At 36.2% G+C, this 15,898-nt stretch overlaps 1 protein-coding gene across 15 annotated transcripts in view; it reads left to right on the top strand.

Annotated features, from left to right (window-relative positions):
- Positions 1-15,898, top strand: part of LOC129763160 (elongation of very long chain fatty acids protein AAEL008004) — a 213,991-nt gene that overhangs the window by 147,490 nt on the left and 50,603 nt on the right. For all 15 annotated transcript variants that reach the window (XM_055762074.1, XM_055762033.1, XM_055762025.1 and 12 more), the window contains one exon: positions 1,700-1,790. In XM_055762074.1, the coding sequence (XP_055618049.1) occupies positions 1,733-1,790 (58 nt within the window). In that variant the 5' untranslated portion in view covers positions 1,700-1,732. The remainder of the gene's footprint in view (positions 1-1,699; positions 1,791-15,898) is intronic.

The following is a 15,898-nucleotide window of genomic DNA, read 5'->3' as shown; positions in this document are numbered from 1 at the left end:
AACGCCGTAACAGCGTCAGAGTCAATTGCTATCCGTACGGATTGCAATTTTGCATTCTGAAATCTGTTCGACTCAAGTCCAATCAAGTTATGCAAATGTGTCAACCTTGCGATGCAATTCGACATAGACAACATTGAGCTCTGTGTTCCATTTCTGTGGAGCAAATATGCAAAATGGAAATTAGGGTGGAAAAAACGCTTTTAAAACAAAAATTTCAAACTAAAATTAGCTCTGTATCAGCTCCATTGAAGTTGCCTGGCGTATCTTTGGTTTCCCAATTCATGAACATGACCCAGCAGCTATAAATTTAGCCGTTCATCTTGAAAATGACAAGGGCGTATTTTCCATCAACGAGACAGAATTTGAACCCCAATGTTCAAGAATTATTTTTTTCCCAACTTCCATTTTGCGGGAAATCGAGTATTGGCCGAAGCCTGCACTTTTTCTTGCAATTACAAACATACTGTGAACTGAAGGTCACTTCAGTAAGCTAATATACGGCATTAATAAATGCATTAATTTTACATTTCGGGACTAACAAGCACAGAGGAATGAAAGCTTCCAAGTATAAACCTGAATTGATCCACCTATGGTGAGATGAGACCTTTCTTCTTTCATGTAGTTTTAATTTATTACCGGCCGACTTTTTTTTTCAAACGAATGCTATTGCTTTCATTTAGATTGTTGTCCGCGGAAAAATGTTAATGCTCAACAAGTATTTGTTTCCGATTATCCATTTCCCGAAAAATCGAACATTTTTCAAAATCTGCAAAGTACAAATACGCTGCGAAAAATTAATGGCTAGAGGGTTGGGAGGTTATTATCCTGTTGAATAGAATCATCATTTAGGTTTTCTTCATCGATGAGGTCACCCACCCAATCCGGCGGGAGAATATTCACCCAACAATCTCATTAGAACCATTCTTCCACAGACTGATTTCCTCCAACTCCAAATATTCACAATTGAAATTTCTGAAAAAAATTTAAAAACCTTCCGTCTTCCAAAGTAAACAAACTAGAATGCGCTGCGGAGGTCAGATGTATTGGTATTGATTCAGCAGAACAGAAATGTCCGTTATGGTTAACGTTCGATTTTTTGAACACTCAATTTCCCCGGCTGTTATGTATGTTCTTCTATCGCAGTTATACTGTAGAAAAGTTCACGTATTTTTGTATTTTATTGGTTTTTTTTATTGAAATTGAAAACACCTTCCAAACATACTTGCTTTAAATCAAGTTTACTGCTCAATAAAGTTATGCAAAATTGAACGAAATTGATGGTAAGTGGTAGCTAATCGATTAAACTTCCTTTTGGTGCAAAAACATTATCATTTGGTTGCTTTCCAAAGGCATTAAAAATTATCAAAGTTCGATTCTTCGAACGCTTGGCACAAAATGGGTTAATGAAATACATTAAACATATAAACATCCGTTCAAATCGTTTCATTCGTTCTTCTTTATCGATCACATTCGATTAATTTCATAGATCGTTAAAACATTCAAACACACTTACTTAATACATCAGTTATGTTTTATTTAACACCCAACATATTCGTTAGGAACAATTTATATGGCAGAACAACGTTTGCCGGGTCAGCTAGTTAAATTATATATTTCAAATAGCGACTGATCTCATTATGTATGTAAAATTCATGAGATACTAATGATTTGCCATTTTTCTTCTTCTCTTTCTTTACAGTTTAGTTAAGAAAACCACAAAAATATACACAACATGGCCTTAATCATGAAATACATAGATAGTATGCACCATTACATGGACTCATATGCAGGTAAGTCGAGTTTGCCCAGATGCAACGTATTTTCTTTCTCCTCAACGTAATAATAAGGTGCTTTGTCACACACTTCTTTTAATTCAGAACGAAGGATTACGTCATCCGGGAACATATCTTCTTCTTCTTCTGTTTGTTCTTCTTTTTCATATTCTTCTTCTTTTTCTTCTTTTTTCTTCAATTGCACTGACGTTCCTAGAGGGACTTCGCCGTCTCAACGTATTACTTGTATTCACTTTCATTAGTACTTAGTTGAGATTTCTATGCCAAACTACATGCCTTGGATGTATTTTGAGTGACACATTCTAGAATAGGCGTGACCACAATGTAAGTCGAAAGTTATTTCTTTGACGAAAAATCCCCCGACCACAACGGGAAGCGAACCCAAGCTCCCGGCATGATAATGTGTGGCGCTAACCACTTGGTCACATTGGGAACATAGTGGGAGAACAAATTGAATGACTAAGAATCGGTCGCGTAACGAAGAATTGTCTAATTTTAAGCGCTTAATGTGTTTAGTCATCTCTTGATGGTTTCACGAGAGTTGTGCCCTAATCGATTTGAGCACTCCCTAACAATCTATTCAGTCATTCCATGCCAAACCGATTTAGTGGTTCTCAGAATTGGATGAAGAATTCAATTTTTCCGCAAATGTTATATTGTTTCAAATAAGACTAGCTCATTGGCTTCAATGTGATATATCGATCATCTGAATCGGAGCAAAATGATTTTTCGGACCATCAGTTAACTTTGAAAAATCGAAAATCAAAAACGAAAAAAACGCTGATTTTTGGATATGTTATGTAAAAAAACCTCAGGTTTCAAGAAAATTATTAAAAAATATAACGACCTCTAGTCCGAAGCCATGTAAACCTTAAAAATCAAACAAATACAATCAATAATTACGAAAACAAAATTCTATTTCAAGTGTTCAAGTGTACTATTTTTTCTAGAAAAGAATAGCTAATTGACATCAATTTGATATATCGATCATCTGAATTGGTCCAGTAGTTCAAAAGGTATGAATTTTTGAAAAACTTTTTTTTTTGAAGAAAGAGAAAAAAATGATTCTTAGACCGTTCTTAAGTGGGGACCCTAATAAAAAGTGAAAAATGCGGGTTTAGTATCTGGTTTCTTCCCAAAATATTATTTGTACAAATACGACTTCAGGGATTAAAAATGTTTGGCGAATGTCGTACCGTTGGCGTTATGTTGAAGTTGGCAGCAAATGTATTTAACACTCAACCTACCGATGTTTCATGTATACTTATTCCTACCACAGCGGGTCAAGTGACCCTTTATAATTAGTTAGTGAACAATGACTCGATTTATTAGCTTTTGTTGAGGAACGTGGCATACCATATTTCCCCTGTATATTTCGACATTCTGGGATAACAATTATTAGCAAAATATTGAAATTACAATTTTTGACACGCAAAATAGCACTGTAGCTTGGAATGGTTACTGTTGGCTCGCTTGGATAGTCAGCAATACAATTAATTCTGATAATTCACTCTTCATTCACAAATACAACAAAATATATAAAGCAATACTTGCAATACGTAACTTGCAAGAAAATTTTGACTAAAAATTGAAAAAGGGTCAGTTGACCCCTCATGGTAGGTTTAGTGTTAAAAGCGTTGATTGACATTTAAACGACAAATATTTTTATCGTTTTTAAAATGTTCAGTTCTGTATCGAGAAAACGCCGTTTACAAAAAAAACTATGCGTAGGTTATACCTATGGTTATAACCGCAAGGTTGACGTAGGACTACCGTTGGCCTTTTAACTTTCTGTGTATTGAATGTAATTTTCTGATTATTGATAAAACTAGTGATTAAATGAAACAATTTCTGAATTCAATTCAATTCAACAATTTACTTTGTGAGGAAAAAGTTTGAGTTTGAAATCCCATGTTAGGTCAATTCATGCATTGTGGTAGATTTTGTTCTTCAATACAAGTAAATTCAATGAATAGTCTGACTTCTAAGTATGACATGATGCCTTGGTCATTTCATTCATGTATCGTGGACTTCCAAAATATATGGACGAAAGAATTGTAGAAAGATCATTGTATTTTACATTTCCCTCTGAAGTCATTGTATCTCTCAAGTGCACGTGCACGGAACTCTAAATCAGCTTGATTTGATGAACTTCAGGCACTCAGTTTTGATTTTGATATGGCAGCAAAAATGGTCATGTCAAATTTCGAAAACCGATCATGTACATTTTGTTTATTAGCCCAAAAAAATTATCTGTGCAAAGTTTCAGCTCGATCGGACATGATTTAGGGATGTCTCAAAGCGCTCAAAGTTTTGTTTTTTCGATCCTCGAAAATCTTCCAAGGGGGAGTAAAGGAAATTTGGAAAATCGATTTTTTTTTTCGATGTCAAATGACTGAAATATGCATGAAACGTCGAGATCGAGGATAAAAAAATCAAAACTTTGAGCGCTTTGAGGCACCCCTAACTCATGTCCGATCGAGCTGAAACTTTGCACAGATAATTTTTTGGACCAATAAACAAAATGTACATGGTCGGTTTTTGAAATTCGATGATGAAATTTTTCCCATACATCCCTAATGTACAAGTTATCGCAGAAAATTATTTTGTAGAAAAAAAATGTTGACATAGGATTACTAAATTATTTTATTCAGTTCGTTCGCTTATCATTTCTGACTTACGAATGCATTGAATTTTTTCAAGTAACTCTTTAGTTAAATGTTCTGATGTCCCTGGAAAGAGCCGGTGGTTTGCGTGATTTTGTAGAATTTCATGAAGATGGTTGATTGTTTGTTTCCTAATGTGTTAATCACACGTAAACATTGTTGATCTTATGTGTTGTCGCGATGATAGCGCTGGAACAAATATATAATCGCATTTAGCGGCAGTGTGTACCAGTGGCGAAAACGATCGCCGCGATACATATTCAGTGCAGGGCGCCTAGAAAAAAAAACGAAGCGAAACGGGTCATAGTCAGCCAGCTTGTGTATTGTTCTCGTGAGCACAAAAAAAAAATTAATCTTGAATCAATTATTTTTTGCTGTCCCTTACATAACTACGCCAATCATTTGCCCCTTTTCAGGGCTACCAAAACCTTCTACTAAAAAGATAAAACTAAAATTTCGATGTGTATTCTAGAGAAATATTTGAAGTGGTAAACAAGTAAACTGAATAGAATAATTCCTTATTCTTATGTCAACAATGCGGTCGTGTCCAAATTTTTTTCAACTTGAAAGTATAAAATTAATCATGTTTAACTAAAATAGAACGAATCCTTTGGTGTATAGTGGATTAAGGGTTTTTCTAAAATATTCAATTATTTGTGATTTTTAGATTTTTTTGTGATAAATATCCGACTGAATAATTTCACTAAAACTAAGATTTTTGTGATTGAATACACGTTATGATAAATGTTCAAATATTAACTTTTCCTCATTATTGTTATCATATTTTTAAAAAAATTGAAAATTACATTTCCTGTCACCCTCTTACCTATATCTTCTCCTCTTTCCTTTTCCTTCCAGTTCCGGCAGGTAAATGAAGAAACGACAAGTGGACGACGCGGTCTTTGGGAGAGCGATGATTGTTAAAGTTTGTTTGAATTTTTTCTATGTTTATGAAAGGGGTCTCCAGAATGTTAATCAAAACCAGTGACGAGTTATAAATTGTTGAAACAATGTGACACATTGAATCGTTTTAACAATTTTTTCTACACATTCCATTAACAACATCGACATTCTGAAAAATTGAAAAGTATTAACATATTCTAACAGAGCTTGAAAAGAAAACGTTGTCAATCCGATTAAACACCCATCCAGAGCATGAAAGTGTTCACCTCTCAGGTGTGCATCTAAGTAATTCGGTATTCAATACTACGTAAACGAGGGTAATTAGTGGACTGTTTTGACTTTTCAGTATTGTTGATTTAATTTTTAGAAAAAACAAAAAAATGACTTCTGTTCCTAAATGGGTACTTTTAGGGTATGACAAAAGAAATCCACTTGCGTAAATTTGTTTTACCATGTTTTCTTCATCGGTGCACCCCTCAGTTTTGACAGCTGGTTGTTTATATCTGACACAAACATAATTTTCGTAGCTGTTTAGTCAACTTTTCGTGCGTAGTGACGTGTTTTAGACGCTGAGGAAGCTTCCCGAAAATGGGTGGAAAGCAAATCTCAACACAGGTTCGAAATTTGATTGTGTGTGACTTCCAGCGTGAGGAGCCGCAAACTAAACCTCCAGCTGGTCAACGGCATCAGATGTTCGGCAGCGTGGCCGATCGACCGGGACAAGGACCCAAACGTAAGACTGATGCAAGAACGGAAATGCTAATCATCCGAGAAGTAAAGAAAAACCAACGAATGACCATTCGGACGATTAAAGGAAGGTTGGAACTGGATCTTTCCAATCGCACCATTCGATGATGGTTGGTGGAAAGGACCATGAAAAGCGACCGACGTGACCACCCCAAAGCCCCGACATGAATCCTATTGAGAATTTATGAGCGATTTTGGACAACAAGGTGGCAAAATCGACGTTTTTAGTTTTTCTAAAAAAACAAATCAACGGTACTGAAATGGCAAAATGGTCTACTAATTACCTACTGGAATAACGAAAAGTTTGAAAAAACATTTAATGTTGGAACACTTTGATTTCAAATGGGGGTGGATTTTTCTGTGCCAGTATATCAGTATAATTGAACGGCGTAATATCTGAGGAACATGGCCGATGAGACTTCACTTTTGATTGTTTTGATTGATTGGATTTCTAACGGGTTTAACGACGTTATTCCGAGCGTTACCGTTACGCGTTACATTACTCTTCCGTGCCTCTGTTCGCATTGCGTTCGTTTATCGCGCAGTGCTCGTTTTAATCGCATTAATTTGAATTCGATACTATTACCCTGAATAACACCGGTAATAACGGCTGATCAGAATAGCCTACCTAGATTTATTGATCAAGACAACCAAAACAGACGAAAATGTAACTAGCCTTATACAAAGTTGACACTTGAAAAATACAATACGCTCAGTGCTTGCACACACACATATGAAAATCTTGCAGTGTATGGTCGAGATGGAAAATATAAGGTGGGAAGATTTTTAACATAAGACGAATTTCATACCAACTCGACTAGCCGTTAGCACCATCTCACATATCAGTGAAACGTTGTGGGTCTGGGTCTTTCAAGTAACTTTGCATACTTGAAATATTCCAAAAACAATTTGGCCGTTTTTTGAATAGGGCCAATTTTTTTTTCTAATTTTTTTTCAAAAATTTCCATCTCAAAAACTAAAGACTTTTTAGCCGAAGAAGGAAATGTAGGAAATCGTTTCATTTTCATAAAAAAATATTAAAAAGTAATTTTATTTTCAAAAATTGAAGTTCAATTTTCTCAAAAAAGTATTTTTCAAAAATTCTCAAAAAAATATGTAAATAGCCCATACAATTAACAAATCGTCCATACATAGGAGGATGGGAATTTTTACAAGAAAAAAGTTTTTCTAGCAATAAATTTTTCAGATTTTCGTTTTGAAAAAAAAAATACAACTAATCCTAATTTTTTTAAAAGTCAAGATAGCAATCTAGTGTATTCGATAAAATGTTAGATTTTATTAAAATAAGAACTTTCGTCCAAGACGACATAGTTCTATCTTTTATAGTTTCTGGAATATATGACATTTTTTTTGTATGGAGACTCCCTGGTGTCAGAAAAACTTTTTCCCTGTAAAAGTGCCCATCTTCCGATGTATGGGTGACTTGTTGGAAATTGTATGGGCTATTCATATCTATTTAGAATTGTTTTCTATGCAAACAAGTTTTCGATAAAAAATATTGATTATTTTAATGAAAACATGAATATTTTCCTACATTTCATTCTTTGGCTAAAATTCTGTAGGTCTGACAGATTTTGTGTAAAATTTTTGTTTTGAAATTTTGAGTTTTTTTTGGAAAAAAATAAATTAAAAACTGTAAGATCTACAAAATGTTGATTAAAGAATGAAACATAGAAAATTATTTAGGTTTTCATTAAAAAAAAAAATTAGCTGTATTTTTTCATAAAAAACGTGAAAAAGTTGTTGTTAGAAAAACTTTTATCCTGTAAAAGTGCCCCTCTTTTGATGTAGGAACGACTTGTTGATAATTGTATGGGCTATTCACACAATTTCTTTGAGAATTTAAAAAAAATACTTTTTGGAAAAATTGAATTTTTAGTTTTCAAAAAAAAATTTTATGGTAAATTAAAAAAAAATTAAAATATTTTTTTTCAAATAAAATTCAAATAAACGATTTCCTACATTTCTTTTTTTTATCCCATTTATTTATTTATCAGGCTCATTAGCATTTTATCTGTAACAGAGCTGGGTTTTTATCGTGTACATGTACATATGTTTATGTTTTTATAAATTGTAAATTACACAGTAGATAGTAGTAGCCATTTAGGCGTTAGGTTTTCTGTTCCATTACATTATGGTAAATTGCACTGCAGTAGCTATTTAGGCGTAAGGGTATTCTATCTGTTCTTCCATTGTTCAGCAGACCGGACAGCGGAGGCAGTTGATATTGATCATTGTTGGGTTATTTATAGAACAGCAGCCCAATGTTTCTTGCAGAGCAGAGCAGTTGTATGGATGAATCGATCTTTTTTCCACCGTGGATCGATCTCCATACACAAAAACTACGTGGACGTAGTTATTCTATAACAACACAAAGATGGTCAATTGAGGGCCCTGAGTTTGAACTCACGATCGATCGCTTAGTAAGCGAACGCGTAACCAAGTGGCTACGAAGACCCCCTTTTTCTTTCTTTGGCTAAAATTTTGTTAGTCTTATAGTTTTTGAGATGGAAAGTTTTGAAAAAAAATTTAGAAAATTATAATAATTTACTACAATGTATTGTTATTAAAACCAAAAAAAATAGAATAAAAATGAACGAACAACATTTTTTCACAAATTAATGGTTGCGTTCAAAATCATAAGGGTACAATGAACATTTTGGCAGGAGCTGAAATTTCTGCATTCTTGAGGTGTTCTAAACTTTATTACAGTTCAATTTTACTCCTCATCAAATGTTAAGGTTTTATTGGGCTAGGGAATAAGTTCATAACGTGTTTATGTTTCTTTTATTTCACAACGATTTGTTTGCTGTTTGGTAAAGAGTATTGAGGCTTAGAGATGGGATACCCAGGAGGCAAATCAATCAACATTTTCGGCACCTGCTCTTTTTTTGCTTTTCATCGAGGTCAACAAGCTTCCGAAGCAGCCCGGGACTTTTGCAAAGTGTACTGAGTAGGTCTACAGCACGGAAATGGTTTGCGATGTTCAAAAATGGCGACTTTGAGGTCGATGACACGCAACTACACATTTCGTTCGAGTTCATTTAAAAGGCCAAAAATCAGGATCGATGCATAAAATTTAAATGAGTATACTTCGGCATCGCAATTATGGACCAGAGATAAACTTCCATGAAGCTCATCTAAAATCCAAAAATGATAGACATTAGAATACTAATACTGATAAAAGAAGAAATCAAGTTTTTTAATGATGAATGTAATGCGAATATGTAATTAGATTCTGTATATCGTCTTTCAGCATTGTTTGTTTGTTTTTTTATCCCATCAGTATTATTTTATTAGGCTCATTTAGCAATTCAGCTGTAACAGAGCCGAATTCGTTCGTGTACATTTTTTATCTTAAGGTGAAGGTGGAAGCTAGCCACAAATGGCTGCCACAATGGCGCTCATTTCTTTCATCTCCCTCCCTCACCTCTCGCCCGAAAATCAATAATTTTGCGAAACAGTGTGAAGAAAATGATCGTTTTCGCACACTTCCCATCAAGTAATATCAACCAAACTCTAATCGATTACTCACAAGATATTAAATTTTCATCTGCTTTCGCACCGTATAGTGAAGAACGTCGGAAAACTCGAGCAAGTGCTCTGAAAGTTAAATTTTCGTTTTTCAATCTTCAGCAATGGTTTTGTTTGTATTGGTGGAAGCATCGTTATTTTTTCGACACTGATGCCAAACAACATCATCGAAACAGCTATAAAAACCACTCAATAAAATGTTATTCCGGAGCCATAGCGTCCCATGTCATGAAAATCAATAGAATAAAATTGTGTTGATATCCATACAATTATTATTTTTACGTTTAATGGGTCTATAATGTAAGTTTTAGCAACTTTAACATTGGGTAAGAAAATTGTATTGCAGAGCTCGGAACACTGCCACGGCTGCCTATGCTTTCAAAAACAGTAAACGGAAAAGTATTAAATTCAATCTAAATGCCTCGGCCAACGAAGAGAAGGGTTAAGGCTTTCCAACGTGAATATGTGAAAACAATACGATCAACGAAGGAAAATATTAAGGAATTATCAACATCGAGTTACTATGCGGAAGAACTTGTTAATACCAAAAGTGCCCCAATTCGCATGTGTTATAAATTTGCTCATGTTACGCTCGCGTATAATCAGAATCATATGCAAATGCACCTTCTATATATATTTATATTTGCAATTGTTCATCGGAACATATCGTTCATACATTTTACTTTAGTATTGAATTGTTATTTGTTTTTTTTTCAAATGTATTCAGAGACTCGTGTCAATGAAGCGCCACACAGTCTGATAAGTGAATTGATCTATTTACGTGTGCTTTGCTCTTCTCTCACAAACACTATTACCCCATTTTTACACGAGGGTTTACCTATACTACTACAATGGCTAGCTTCCACCTTCACCTTAAGATAACTTTTGTTGTATATTACACTGTTACCATTTTTAGGCGTAAGAGTATTGATACCCATCGATAAACACTTGTTTTATTTATTACACAGTAGCCGTTCAGGCGTAAGAAAATTCCTATTCTATCGATACACAACACATGTCGCATTTTTCGGCGTAAGAATATTTCTGTTTTTCGAATGTTCACAGTTGAACTGTTCACAGTGGGACTGTTGATACGAGGCTTCCAATGTTATGTTATTAATTACCGATGCAGCAGACCAAAAATGTGAGTGGTAAGGGACTGGGATTCCCGTCACATTATGATTGTTGCGTGGATATAGTAGCTAGAATAACACACAAGGATGGTCAGTTGTGGGGCCCTGAGTTATGAGCTCATGATCGTCCGCTTAGTAGCGGACACGCAACCAATTAGTCTACGAAGACCCCCAACGTCAACTGGGTTGTTTGTTGACACATTCAATTTTGTACCATTTGAGTAACTGACTGGTATGACTGGTATGTGAATTTTGTCAAATAGCTACCAATACAATCATGTTTAACACAACTAAAACTCGTTAATCTTCTCACCTTTTATCTTCCTTCTCGGTGTATGGTAGTTACCAATACCAATACACTTTAATATGAATTGAAGCGTTGTTTGTTTATAATGACACAAAGCAGGGAAATCATCACCTGGTCTTATAGGAGTTGGATGCATGACCGGACTGTCCCTATGCCTTTCTTTTTTTCGAGTTGTTTTAAAGAAACCATATTTTTAGTTCATTTTCATTTGTCAGTGTATTTAATGTTTATTTTCTGTATCAAATTTTGATCAGAATCTTTAGTTTCCAAGTTGTGATTCCTGAACACAAGGTTCCCGATTGGTTCCTAAACTGGCACAAAAACGTTTTGAACTAAAATTGGTAATATTTGAATGAAAAATGTCATTTTGAGGAAAAATCCTGATAGAGCCGGGTAGCTGTTGGACTATACCTTTCGTCTTTGTTCTCACACACAATCAAAATGATAATCATCAATGTTCCCCTCTCAGGTAGCATTTTTCCTATCCCACACTTTGCAAATAATGTAATCCACGCCAAAACATCAAAACACCTTACCAACCGCGCGCTTAATTAGGTGTTAAATAATGGCTCAATAGCCAATAGCACAGCTCTCTTTGTAGGGTTTTGCGCATTCAAACATTCGATTAGTGGGTGACTTCCCGCTGAATCATATTTCGTCTATTGATGAATCAAAGTAATCAGAAATTTTGACACGTCTCAGGGAGATTCGCAGGGTTTCTTTCTTTCCAGGCTGGGGTTTCTCAATTCTTGCGTGAAAAAATGTTCGCTCAGGCGTCCCTGCATGGGTGATTCCTGATCGCACTGCTTCCCACGCGTACCATCTGTCGCACAGAATAAAAACAAACTATTGGAATTACCAACTCGTCTAGTTGATTCCTGCTGGGGATTCACTCAACCCGATGGTCCCCATAGCCTCCCGTTAATGTGGTTTCTTCGTTCCACACTTTATGTGGCACAGCAGTCTTCGCTTCTTATAACGTTTTCCGCAACGTAATGACCTGGGAGAGTGCTGGTGAATTGCATATGGGCCCAACAACACCGGCCAGGTCAGTGAACTTTCTTTCCCGGCCTTACCCCACACACACGCACACTGTCACAGTGTGTACACGTATCGTTATGGGGCTCGCCATGCAATCCGCATTCAGATGGGGTTTCGATGACATATTTGTGGGCGTACGTGGATCAGTGTACTGCACTTCACGGCGTTCGCTTCCGGAGTTTGATTATGGGTGTCATAATTTTATCTGACTCTACTATTTCACATTTGCGCTCTGTTCCAAACACTTCCGTTAAACGACTCGTTTAACACAGCGTATTTTTTCACATTCACAATCTCGGCTGACTTATCACTGAGCATTTAGTTGACGGTGGCAGATACATGGTAATTAAACATTGCTCGACACGCGCTCTTTTTGCGCCATCGCGTCATGAGTCGTGTAATATCCGATTAGATTGGATCTGTCCTTGATATTACTCGTTCCAACAATTTTCAGTGGGTCCCGTTACCCATTCTACATTTGTTGAGCTCAATCAACAGCAATATTTTCCACCGGTGACATCTTCTCTCCCACAGATAAGCAGCATTTGGTGATAACAGCAGCGTTTCGTCACATTTGCCTAGCGAGTACTCGGGTAATTCCGGTGTACAATATGGTTTTTTTTTCACTCTTCGATCAGTGAACTCAGACGGTTTATAAATAATCACTTTTTCCCGCCCGCTCGGAGTCAAATGAGCAGCGAGTTTGGTGATAACAATTTTACGGTTGATGGGCGCCATAAATCATCGTCCCGCACTGGAAGCTTTCTTGCTGTGAATAATTAGTTCGAACCGGTGCGTTTGTGACCCATTTACAGTACCAATCATCGAAACACGCATAGTTGATACTTGTTTACAATGTTCGCGGAGATAGGAATCTGGACAGATCGGAACAAATAATTTCATGGTTACATAAGCTCACTATCAACTTCCCAACGGCGTGTGAGGCCACAATCTACGAACATGTGGAAGTCGGTCAGCAAAAAAATTTTTAGACAGAATTGGGCGTTTTTGATCGATTGAATTTTGAGTTTTGATGATTTATTTTTTTTTCAAATTTTGCTCTTTAAAAAGAAACACAAAATACACACAGTATGAATATGTTAGTTGAAATTATGTTTTCATAAGGTCGTATTTACAATAAGGGACATGAAAACGATTCCTTAAAAAAATCGCAAATGACATAACCGCATTAGCTCCGAGCAAGTCACAATATCGTATGTGGTACGAATTCAGGCCTGGAAAGGTGAGCTTTTAGAGCCCCCGCACACTGCAGACTTTTTTATCACCCGATAGTTTAGTCGGGTCGGTCAAGTGTGCGCACACTAGCCAACTGTCGGCCGAATATTCTCGAAAGACTGTATTTAATTTGTGTTTGACAACGAAGAAGAGTACGGTGAAGGAAAATCAACAAGAGATTCAGAGAGCATTGGATGCATCCCATTCTCAGTGATTCACACAGCACGTATGTTGGATGCCAAAATTGAGAGCGAATTGAACTATCGACCGATAAACAATCGTCGTGTGTGCGTAGATCGATGTACCTAAGTGATTTGACATATACTACAGGTGTGCCAGATTTTTTGTGTCGTACACGAAAATTACTCTCCCAGATAAAATAGCGTGCAGAATCACGGAATTCTGTTCATAAAATTTAACAAATTTATGAATTTTGTTTATTCAAAGCCGTTTTTCGATATTTTTTTCTCACATAATTGAACTCGAGGAAAAAACTAACTATAAAATCATAACTTTCACCGTGTTTTAATTCAGAAAGTCCGTGAATTTTGCTCATTAAAAATTTCGAAAAAAATAGATGTTACATGTACGACTCAAGTTTATCAATTGCTGCTGATGATTTATAGTATGATATGAAAGTGTGACTTGATAGAGATATAGAGGAACATGTACGGAACAACAAAATTTTTTTCTGTCTATTTACGTTAAGCCTGAACAGTTTGAATGCAATTGGGAAACCTAACAAATTTTTTCATCGGCCGGTACTGAATCGGTGTAGAGTGCGCACCTGCATATCGCTCCATACTGATTAAGTCGTCCGACCGATCTATCGGCCGACAAAAGTCTGCAGTCTGCGGGGGCCCTTAGTCTCCATTTGTTACTGAACAAATACTGAATCAAAGATAAGCTGTATCTCTTAAGAGAGTATTCTTCTAAATATTTTTTTTTAAATTCTCATAAAAATTGGCAAAAGTAACAGTGCCCTTGTTCCAATGTGTGGGAGACTTGTTGATAGTTGTATAGAATATTCAAATATTAATGTTTTTGAGAAAAACAAATTTTAACCTTCAAAATTATTATTTAACAAATTTTTGATTGTTGTTAAAATGAGCTTGCTATTTTTCAATGAAACCTTGAACAATTTCCTTTATTTCATTGTCCAACAAAAATTATGTAATAGTACCGGTAAGATTCTTCTTTTTTTTCAAAGTTAATGCTTTATTCTGCAAAAATGGTTACCAATTTAATAGTCAAAGTATTGCCCATCGCTAGTCACAACTTTTTCTCATCTTTCTGGCAATTCACGAATCGCTTTGCAGATTAAATCGGCCGGTTTGTCGGCTAACCACGAAATGATCCAATTTTTGATTTCATTAAAATTGGAGAAGTGCTGGTCAACCAAGCCATGTTGCATCGATCGAAAAAGGTAGTAATCGGACGGAGCAAAGTCTACGCGTGTACGTGTACGAATACGGCGTGTGGAATAGGACCTCCCATTTCAGCATTTCCAAGTATGTTTTGACCGGTTTCGCGACATGCGGCCGAGCATTGTCGTGCTGCAAAATTACTTTATCGTGTCTTTGCTAGTATTGTGGCCGTTTTTCCTTCAGTGCACGGCTCAAACGCATCAATTGTCATCGGTAGAGATCCCCCGTGATGGTTTCATTCGGTTCTAGCAGCTCATAGTACGCCACACCCAGCTAGTCCCAGCAAATAGATAGCATAACCTTCTAGCCGTGAATATTCCGCGCGGCCGTCGATGTTGATGCATGACCGGGGTATCCATACGTTGCCCGACGGTTATGATTGTTGTAATGGACCCACTTTTCATCGCCAGTAACGATCCGACGTAAAAAAAAATCTTCCTTTTATACCGTTTGAGCAGTTGTGCGCTGGTGAAAAAACAGCGTTCGACGTCTCGTGGCTTCAATTAATATGGCACCCAATGTCCTTTCTTTCGGATAGTTCCCATTGCTTTTAAACGATCGGATATGGTTTGCTGAGCTACTCCAAGTGTATCTGAAAATTCTTGTTGCGTTTGTGACGGATCTTGATCGAGTTAAGCCTTTCAAACCGTGCAAACCACGTCTGACACGTTCGCTCAGTTGGAGCATGATCACCATAAACTTCCACCAAAATGCGATGACTTTCCGCAGATTTTCTCTTCATATTGAAGTAAAGAACAACACTCCCCGCAAAAACGCTCCCGTTGGTACGAAATTCGACATATTCGAAGTGGCAGAAAACTATATTGTTCACGCTTCAACTTTTTGACATATACTGAAAAAGAAACGCAATGACAGTAGCTTTCCTACGAATGTCTGGAAATTTGAAAATCACTGGAATAATAATCACGTTACGCCATCTGTTGTAAAACCGAAGAAACTTACCGGTACACCTAATACTTGTTATAGTTTTTGAGTTGGATTTTTTTTTTGAAATTTAAAAAAAAATCGAAAAATAATTGACCTAAAAACTTTAAGATCTACAAAATTTTAGTCATAGAATGAAATATGG

The sequence above is a fragment of the Toxorhynchites rutilus genome, chromosome 1, assembly GCF_029784135.1.
Source record: "Toxorhynchites rutilus septentrionalis strain SRP chromosome 1, ASM2978413v1, whole genome shotgun sequence".
Classification (NCBI taxonomy): Eukaryota; Metazoa; Arthropoda; class Insecta; order Diptera; family Culicidae; genus Toxorhynchites; species Toxorhynchites rutilus.
This window is presented reverse-complemented; position numbering and strand designations above follow the sequence as displayed.